Source organism: Humulus lupulus, chromosome 6 (genome assembly GCF_963169125.1).
Source record: "Humulus lupulus chromosome 6, drHumLupu1.1, whole genome shotgun sequence".
Lineage (NCBI taxonomy): Eukaryota > Viridiplantae > Streptophyta > Magnoliopsida > Rosales > Cannabaceae > Humulus > Humulus lupulus.
In genome coordinates this window covers 191,046,242-191,056,094 of record NC_084798.1, presented here as the reverse complement: position 1 = coordinate 191,056,094, position 9,853 = coordinate 191,046,242, and the positions used below count along the sequence as shown (strand labels likewise).

The window sequence follows — 9,853 nt, the reverse complement described above, 5'->3', positions numbered from 1 at the left end:
AAACAATTGCACCGATTTTTGGATATAATGTATTATTATTACAAAAAAAAAAATAGATATTAAAGTGCAAGTTTTTAAAAAATTTAGATATTATCGCCTCAATATCTCTTTATTTATTTATTTTTTTTGTAAAATATGTGTTTTTGAAATTGAGATCTAATATATTATTATTGTTCCAGATTTGGATTTGCCTTTAGTTGGTAGACCACTCAAGTATTCTAAGTTTCATTAAAATACCAATAAAATAAATCTTTCTATTCTTTCTATAGTACCAATAACATTCAAAAATCAAAGATTAAGCAATAAAAAAAATCTGAAATTACTTCATAGCAACAAATTAGCTACTTCAAAGTGTAGTAAAACTAGAACAATAGAATGATATAATTTAATGGAAAAAGACACAACAAAACCATCAATTCCTAGATGCAAATCCCAACAAGAAAAGTGATGAAAATTCAACTCAAATCAATCTCCGTAAGTGAAACTCAGCTGACCCTTGAGAGATAATGAAAGCAAGCAAGAATGAAGGATGTTATAATCCTGACGACCCAATTGCGGATCCCAAAATAAGTATCAGAATTTCTCACAAAGGGGGCATTCGAGACAGGGCCACCTGAAGTTAAACCACCAAGGCAGATATGAAATAATAAATCATTCATAGATGCTCAAAAATTCATGGTTGCGGAATAAGCTCCAAATTGTATTAACTAAACTACCTCACATGTATGCACTGACTTCTTTTAGGATATTTCATCATTCTTCTAATATCTATTACAGGAAAATGTTGAATTTTGGAACAATTTGAGTATCCACTTGACTGCACTCTATCAAGAAATTATTTGGGCATGTCCCAAATGCAAAGTCTTTTTAGCATTGTTAGGTCCTTGATGCCACAGGGAACCTCCTCCAACTGGGAGCAAGATTGAATAATTAGTTTTCTAAGGACAGGCAATGTTCCTCTATCTATCCTTATCAACTTCAACTCTTGCAAGTGTGATAAGTGGAGCTCGATGAGCTTTGAAAAGCTACCTTCCTCAAAGTGTAGATGCTCTCCTTCATATGAGTTGTCATACATTCGAAGACTCATCAGATTAGGCAAGTCCTTGAGATATTTTAGTGGATTCTCTGACAATTTTGAAAAACTTAATACCAGTACCTCCAAATTGGCGAGCTCTGAAATCCAGCAAGGGAATTTGTTTAATCGACCGTACAAGGAAAGTGAAAGCAACAGAGGAGGAGAAGATGATGAAATCAATTCCAGATCTAGAATCTCATCAACATCGCTAGTATGCAAAAGCAAATGTCTAAGGCGATTCAGCTTTTTAACGATCATACAAATAACACTAGAAGTTTCTTTACTCAGTTTGGAAATGCCCAAACTCTTCAAATTACTCAAACTCTCCACCTCCTTTGTGAAACCAATAACGTCCTGAGGCATTTCCACACGAAGTAGTGTTTCTAAATTCTCCAAATGTCTGAAACCTTCTTGTATATTCAACCCTAACTCTTCTTTAGTCCAAGCAAGAATGTGTCGGAGATTGCAAAGCTTATTTATCTCCATTGGCAACTCCCGTACTAATGTATACATGAGATTCAAAGTATAAAGATTATAAAGCTTGCCGATGGATTTTGGAAGCTTATACACTTGGGTGCTCTCCAGATTCAAATGTTGTAGATTGTGAAGCCTACCAATAGACTCGGGAAGAATTTTAATATTTGTACCTTTCAAATTCAAGTACCTCAGGTGGAACAAATTTCCCACTTCTTTTGGAAGATATTCAAGAAGTGCATCTTCAAAGTCCAAAACTTTCAAAAGCTTCAACTTTTTAAACAAAGCCATCAGAAAGGTCCTATTAATAATTAAATGTTCATCATCATTGAAGTTTACAAATAAAATTGAGCGAATAGTTGTACATTGTTGCATTGTTTTCACAACAGATTCTGGCAAACTTCCGTGGATTGACAAGCGCCGATGTCTGTATTCCCCAAATTCAGATTTCCTTTTGCTCAAAATTTGAGAAAAACATAAATCATTTGACATTGATGTGATGAACTCATGCATCAAGTCATGCACTTTGTACCTTTTATGCAGTCCATCAATTTCAAATGAAACTAAGCTTCTTTCCACAAGCTCATTCAAGTATCCTTTACTCTCTTCCATCAATGATTTGCCTTCCCTTACTTGAACAAAACCCTCAGAATTCCATAATTGATATAACATGAAATCCCAAATTAAAAAATCTTCAGGAAACATGCCAAAATACAATAAGCAAAGTTTAAGGTGATAAGGCAAGACATGATAACTGAGTGAAAGAATTTTGTAAATTCCTGCAAGTTGAGGATTTGTTTTTAATTTAAAATTAATGTCATCAAGCACTTTTTGCCATTCAAATTGAACCTTCCTTTTCCTTGACAGTAAACCAGCTATGACCCCAATAGCTAGTGGCAATCCTTGACATTTTTGGACAATCTCATGAGACAATTTCTCTAATTTTTCAGGGCAACGACCTTCAAACTCATGTTGAAATATTTTTTTACAAAATAACTCATAAGCCATGTTAAAAGACCAAGTTTCCAACCTAAGGATAAAATCATATGGAACTACTACTTCATTGCGTGTTGTGATAATAACCCTGCTACCATTATTGTTACTAGACAAAGCATGTTTCATCATTTCCCAAAAGTTTGCATCCCAAACATCATCAAAAATAATTACGTACCTTTTTTTCTGCAAATGTTGCCTGAGAGGTGTAATTAACTCTTGGATCATCATATCATAATGTGAAGTAGTACACTCTGATATGGGGCCCATCTGTTTTATCGCGTTCCTCAATATAATTTTCATATCATACGATTGAGACACAGTGATCCAAGCATGACAATCAAATCTATGTTTCACCTCATCGTAGACTTTCTTAACAAGAGTAGTTTTGCCAATCCCTCCTTGGCCTACCAATGATATAACCATACGTGCTGATACTCCTTCCACCAAAGAGCTTTTCAATTGACTCTGAATCAAAGGAACATCCAAGTATTCGTCATCTTGCTCAACAAAATGAGAACCAAGTCGTGTGCCCTGCTCTTCCGTGCACGATGTTTTACTACTTGAACATTCTACTCTTTGTAAAGATTAACTCAGTCCAAATCCTTGGCTCGATTCTTTGATTCTCTGCAGAGATTGGTTAATTTCTTGAATTTGAGAAGATATAGGACAACGTGAATTTAAAGATTTGATTCGACCACCTATTTTACAGAAAAAGCCAATGAAACCACGCTTGTCAGTAGTGCCCTGCGCCACATGCCACCGGTACTCATCAACAACATAATCTATATGATCAGCTACTTCTCTCAGATGTTTCATCCAAGTTTTCATAGCATCACTAATCAAACCTTCTTTGTTTATCACTGCATCTGCATCTTTGAGAAGAGACTGAATAATCTCCAGTTCTTTTTTTAGGCTTTGGACTTCTTTATGAATACCCTGTAAGGATCTAAGTTCATCACTAAGTAGCTGAATCAAACTCTGAATGACCGGAGTTAAGAACGTTTCAGCCATTTTTCTTTCTCGCTTTTAGATATATATCTCTTTTGGAAGACAAACATCCCATAATAACCAATTGTTTCGTCACAAAAAAAGAAAAAGAAAAGGAATTTAGTTTTTACATATATCAATTATTTTTTAAAAAGCTGAAAAAAAATATTCAAGAAACAAACAATACCTGGAAAACAAGAAAAGGAAATTCTGTGTTTTGCTATGATTATCGAAGAAATTGCTGAGCAAAGATCAAGATAGTTGCACCTAGGATTTTTGAGATATGAAATAAAAATTTGGTAGATTCTAGAATAGGAAGATGGTGAAGAGTTAGAGAAGTAAACGAAGGTAGGCGTTTCAACAAGTCAATGAAGAAATGCTTGGGAAAAGATGTGCTTGAACAGAGTGGGAAAATCTCCCAAAAAATTCCACAACATTTATTACTAACCAAACCAGAGTAGTGTGAAAAAAGGACTTAATGGAGCTTTCATACATGATCATGCGACAGTGTGGAATTAGAGAGATACAACAACAATCACGGGTCACTATTTAATTTTGCATGAACAAAAAAATAATTAAGCAAAATATGGTAATACAAGCTTAAAACAAAATATAAAATATAGAATTTCCATAAAACTAAGAAACCAGGTTCCCATTATATTCCTAATTTTTTCTATAGACTGCCGCCTACAAGATTCCAATCAATAAACCAAGTCGCCAATCAATAACTCTCACTTCTCCAACCATTGCAATTCGTCCTCCATTGTTTACGATCGTAACATCATCTTCTCCGGTAACAACACTCTTCTTCTCCGATCAAGTAATAAAATTCTTGATCGCCTGCTTTTGCCTCTCGGAAGTGTTTGCTTCAAATCTACCTCGCGAATCAAACATTTTCGCAGTCTTTCTCTCCGACCTTCTACAGTCATCAAATTAAACATAGAATTCAATTTTCGATCAATTGCTCTTCTTCTCCAGCAACTGAAATTGGTTTTGGATTCTTTTCCAATAATCACATCTACTTCTCCGATAACACTATTTGCTTTTAGCTATGTTCACATCAGCAAAGGCACAAATCCATCAACTTCTCCGATTTCTCATAGAGGTAAGCAAAACTTTTTTGAAATATACAATATGCAAAATAATTACACAAAGAACCTGGAAATTACTTCTTGATTTACTTATGAAACCAGTTACATGACATAATTTGAACATTTTCATAGTTCAAATATTACAAAAAAAAACACAACATTTCAATAACGCAACCAGTTACACATGCAAAAAAAAACACTCTGCAAAATAATTTATCATGGAACCTGGAAATTAGATCTTGATTTACATAAATGAAACCAGTTACATGATATATTTTGAACATTTGTTAAAATGCATTCACTAACGTAACCAGTTACATATGAATATTAATAAAGAAACAACACTAAAAATTATGTTGTGCTATATTGCAGATATGGAATCCATAATGACATTGATTCGTTTTGGAGGAAAATGGTGAGATAGATATCAATATGATGACTACACCATGACTGGACTAATAATACCAACAAATTATTCTCTAAAAAATTTGGTTCATTTAGTGAAAACTAAGATAAAATACAATATTCAAAATATTAAGCTGAGTTACCAGTTATCACCAGGTATGCCACCAATGAAATCACTCACTGACAATTCAGTCCTATTCTACATTGAGCTGAAAAAGAAGCAAAATGCAATAACAGAGCTACCACTATGCATCACCACTTTTGATCAAACAATAGCTGAAACTATTGAACACAATACATATGAAAAAGAAACACAAATATAGAACACAGATCTAGAAATGCTAGTTCTTCAACTAAACAACCAGCAATCAGTTACAGAGTTATAATATGACGAAGCAACCTGCACGAAAAATAACCAGGTACAAACCTTCCCAAACATTACAGACATAGCTGATAATGTAGCAGATTTTATCATAGAGAGAATAGAAGAAAACAAAAGAAAAAGAGAAGAAGATACAGAAATTATAACTGATCATAAAGTTTTCAAAGTTGAAGAAGGCCAGATTTATAAGGACAAAATGCTCTTGAAATATACTCTATGTTATTATGCTATGATCCACAACATCCAATTCAAGACAAAAAGATCCAAATCAAGAGAGTACCTAGTAACTTGTGTGGATGACAATTGTAACTGGTTACTTAGAGCTTCAAAGTTCAGGAAAACAGAAACATTTAAAATCAGAAAGTATGTAAAAACTCACACCTGCTCCTTGGACATCATTATAGAAGACCACAGGAAGGCAAATTGCAATGTGATTGGAGAACTAATAAAAACAAAAATACATGTCATAAAGAGAGTACACACACCAAATGACATAATCAGCGACATGCTAGATGATTATGGTGTTTCAATGGGGTATCAAAAAGCCTAGAGAGCAAGAGAAAAAGCTTTAGAATTGGCAAGAGGAAACCAAGATGATTCATACCAAAAACTTCTCATCTACCTTCACATGCTAAAAGTCTCGAACCCTGGTACAATAACGCACCTGGTTACAGACAATAAGGATCACTTCAAATATGTGTACCTAGCATTTACAAATTCCATCAAAGGATGGAAACACTGTAGGCCAGTCATTGTGATAGATGGAACTTACTTGAATACATCATTTGGAGGAACTTTATTCACTGCTTCAACAATGGATGCTAACAACAACATGTTTCCATTAGCCTTTGGAATAGGAGACTTTGAAAATGATTCATCATGGTTATGGTTTTTCACAAAGCTAAATGAGACATATGGAGAAAGAGAAGGTATTGTTTTCTTTCTTTTTTATTCTTATTCAAACAAATTAAACACATAAAATAAATTGTTTAATAATAATTCAGCAATATAATAGTAAAAACAGTGTAAAAAAATAATAGTCATATAAATTAATGAAACCAGTTACTTAATTTGGACATAATAACCAGTTGCTTCATCGTGATTTTACAAACAGGCATAACAATCATTTCAGACAGGCACAAAAGCATAGAAAATGCTATAGACAATATATACCCTAAAGCTTTCCATGGAGCATGCATATTCCACCTGCTAAACAACATCAAAGTCAATTTCGGTGTCCATGGGGAGGACCTAAACATAAACTTTGTGAAAGCAACAAAGGCATACATGGTACAATCATTTGAGCACTACATGCATGAAATAGACAAGATTGACACTCGCATAAGACCGTATTTACAAAAAATTGGATATCGTACTTGGTCTAGATGTCATACTCCAACAAGAAGATATATAATGATGACATCAAATATAGCTGAATCGATAAATGCTGCATTGAAAGCTGCAAGAATGCTACCAATCACTATAATGATGGAAGGCCTTCGAAATTTAGTTCAAAAATGGGTATGGAAAAATGGTAACGAAGAAAATGGAACATTCACACAAGTAACAACAAATACTGAAACTGTGCTTAGAGAAAACTTTATTCGAGCCATTAAATTTCAACATATATTATGCACTGAATATTATTTACCAAAACATTCGGTAACAAGTTACTAATAATTACCACAGTAACCAGTTCCTAACATGTATTCCTCTACTAAGGACAGAACTCACCAGACAAACGACGGGTATTAAAGGAATTCAGAAGTCCGGAGATCCAAAACCCATTAAATTTATTTCGCAAATCCAATGAATGGATAATCACCACCCACAACCAGGGTTAGAGAAGGATTTTCAACTCGGCGGATCCAATACCCATAAAATATCTCTCTCAAGTGTTTACTTTTATAAATGAACCCACCGATTAATAAGGACTTTAAAATCGGGAGCAAACTATTTTTTTGAAATAAAACAACTATTAAAGGAATGATATGGAGTGGGAGGATGTACAATTAATAACGTGTTCCACCTTTCGATTTATATAAACTAGAGTCAACAAGTACGCGTGTAAGGCCAGATATAGACACACCGGTGTTGAAAAGAAAAGTGGAGCACTGAAGCCTTTCCCTATAATTATATATTTACGTAAAATCCAGCAAAAGGGGAAAACTTTGATTAGAACGTGTTTATTTCCACATGCTAAAGAAAAATTTCACTGACGGCACTTTGATTGGAACGCATGATGTTTTAAGTTGTCTGACTGTCAAAGAGCATTGTTTTGGTGAAAGATGTTAGGAGTGTGTCCTAAAAGCATGTAAAGACATTTTTTTTTCTGTGAATAAATAAATACAATGGTTTATTATTATTGTTATATTTAGATTGTTAAATTATTGTTTAAATAATTATGTAAATATCAGAAAAATTCCATATTCATTATTGAGGATGTGATCTTGTATTAGTACGAGAGAATTAAGATCACATGAATGAATAAAAATAGTCAACAACAACAAATTAAAGTTATGGAATTCTTTAATTGGAGTTGTAAGTACGGTTTACTGAGTATCATAATGATACAAATAATCTAGATTCGGATTATTGATGTGGAAAGACATCTCGGTAAATGTGCTTTATATAATATGATTATATATGACATGGACCGATACGAATTAAAGTCTTTATCCAAAAACCATTTAACAATAAAGACTTGTAATTCCTATCACAACTGATGATCATTTATAGATCAACCTAAATCCTAAGTGTTCATGAACTCCTGTTCATGTTTATTAAATCTTTTGATTCATTCGTTAAGGTCTCTTCAAAGAATGGTGCTAATGACTTTTGTTTTAGAGATTTAATATCATGGATGGCTGGAACATGTATCAACAATACGAAATCTAATCTTTCCTAATGGATCGTATATTAGTTCCCTTAAGGGTTAATTCTGGAACTGAATGATTTTGAGCTCAAATCTATAATTAGATTATAGATTAATTATTCACTAGTGAATTAATGGTACTTAAGGAATAAGAAGTAAATTAGAAAGGTAAAGTGGTAATTCTTCCATTCTAATTTATGAACTAATTAATTAGAGGGTTGAACTATTGTAAGATGGTTATATCAATGGACGACTTAAGAAAAGATTTATGTAAAAGTATATCTATAACATAAAGAGTGCAATTCTGAATTTATAGTGGAGTAATATCATAATTAATAAATTAACTATTATAATTAAAGAGTTTAATTATTTAGTTTATTTATTGGAGCTTAATGTTATAGGTCCATGGTCCTCGAAATGGCTCAAACAATCACTGACAAAGGTAAACACAAAAATGGGCAAAAAATGACTTATGTGATAAGTAAAATATTTTTCTATGTATCAAACATAATTATTAATTAATTATGTGTAATTAATTAATTATTTGATTTAACAAAAATATAATTAATTTTGAATTAATTTATTTTTGGGATTTTTGGTATTTAAATAATAATAAAAATTGGGAAAAATCACATGCCATCACAGGCATGTGGTACACGTGTGGCACAGTGCACAGGCACCGTGCTACATGCATAAGAGAGTGTACTCAGTCTCTTGATTCCACAATTTTAGTTATTTAAATATTAAATAAATAATGAGATATTTTAATATGATTAAAATATTATTATTTAAACAAAACTCTGATAACTGATCAGTTATTTTGAATTTGTTTAAAATAACAAATATTTTAATATATAGGATATATTAAATATAGGATATCAGTTTTTTCACAGAACGTAACTTTTCAGGGATAGAAAAATATCTAGAAATCTCTCTCAGAGAAAGAGAACAGTGACATAAACAAAAGTCATAGTTCTTCACAAAACCTAGGTCCAAACTTTATCAGATCTCATGTGTTGAGAACATCTGATAAATAGTTTTTTGCCTATTGTTTGTATAGCAAGCCCACACTCGTTCTTTGTGTGCTGAGAACATTTTGGAAGATCTTGGTGTGAGATCTCAAGGATTTAGCCATAGAAAAAGATAGCAGCAAGGAAGGACCTGAGGTAATTTTTCTATTCTTGTCCTTGATTCAATATATATATGCATGTGAAGAAGTAGATCTAGAAATCTTTTGGGATTAAACTGACAATTTGATTGTTGTTCCGCTGCGTATAATCTCTGATTTGATCAATAAAAACCAACAAAAGAGGCAACAACAGAGCAATGTCAGTCACTCCAATTATCCTGGTTTTCAACAGGTCCTTCATCCTGCATTTCGATCCCAAAACCAACAAATTGTATGATACTCACTAAGCAGTTAACAAGAATGATAAAGCTATGATACAGAACTCAAACACTATACTGTACCTAGTTGTGGTAGAAGACAAATGAAATTTTCTGGTCAACCTAACGGAGAAAACATGTGAGTGCAAAAAGTTCCAACAAGATGAAATACCGTGTGCGCA

At 32.9% G+C, this 9,853-nt stretch overlaps 1 protein-coding gene across 1 annotated transcript; it reads right to left on the bottom strand.

The window, feature by feature from the left end:
* Window positions 1-363: 363 nt before the first annotated feature.
* LOC133782867 (disease resistance protein RPM1-like) lies at window positions 364-4,004 on the bottom strand. The gene is made up of 2 exons (XM_062222288.1): window positions 3,720-4,004; window positions 364-3,585 (listed from the first exon to the last, which is right to left on the bottom strand). Exon 2 carries the CDS (start codon window positions 2,966-2,968, stop codon window positions 836-838), a length of 2,133 nt encoding a protein of 710 aa, XP_062078272.1. The 5' UTR covers window positions 2,969-3,585; window positions 3,720-4,004; the 3' UTR covers window positions 364-835.
* Between the last annotated feature and the right edge of the window lie 5,849 nt (window positions 4,005-9,853).

Coding starts and splice junctions, on each gene's coding strand:
- LOC133782867 (XM_062222288.1), bottom strand. CDS start 2,968: ATGGTTATATCATTGGTAGGCCAAGGAGGGATTGGCAAAACTACTCTT.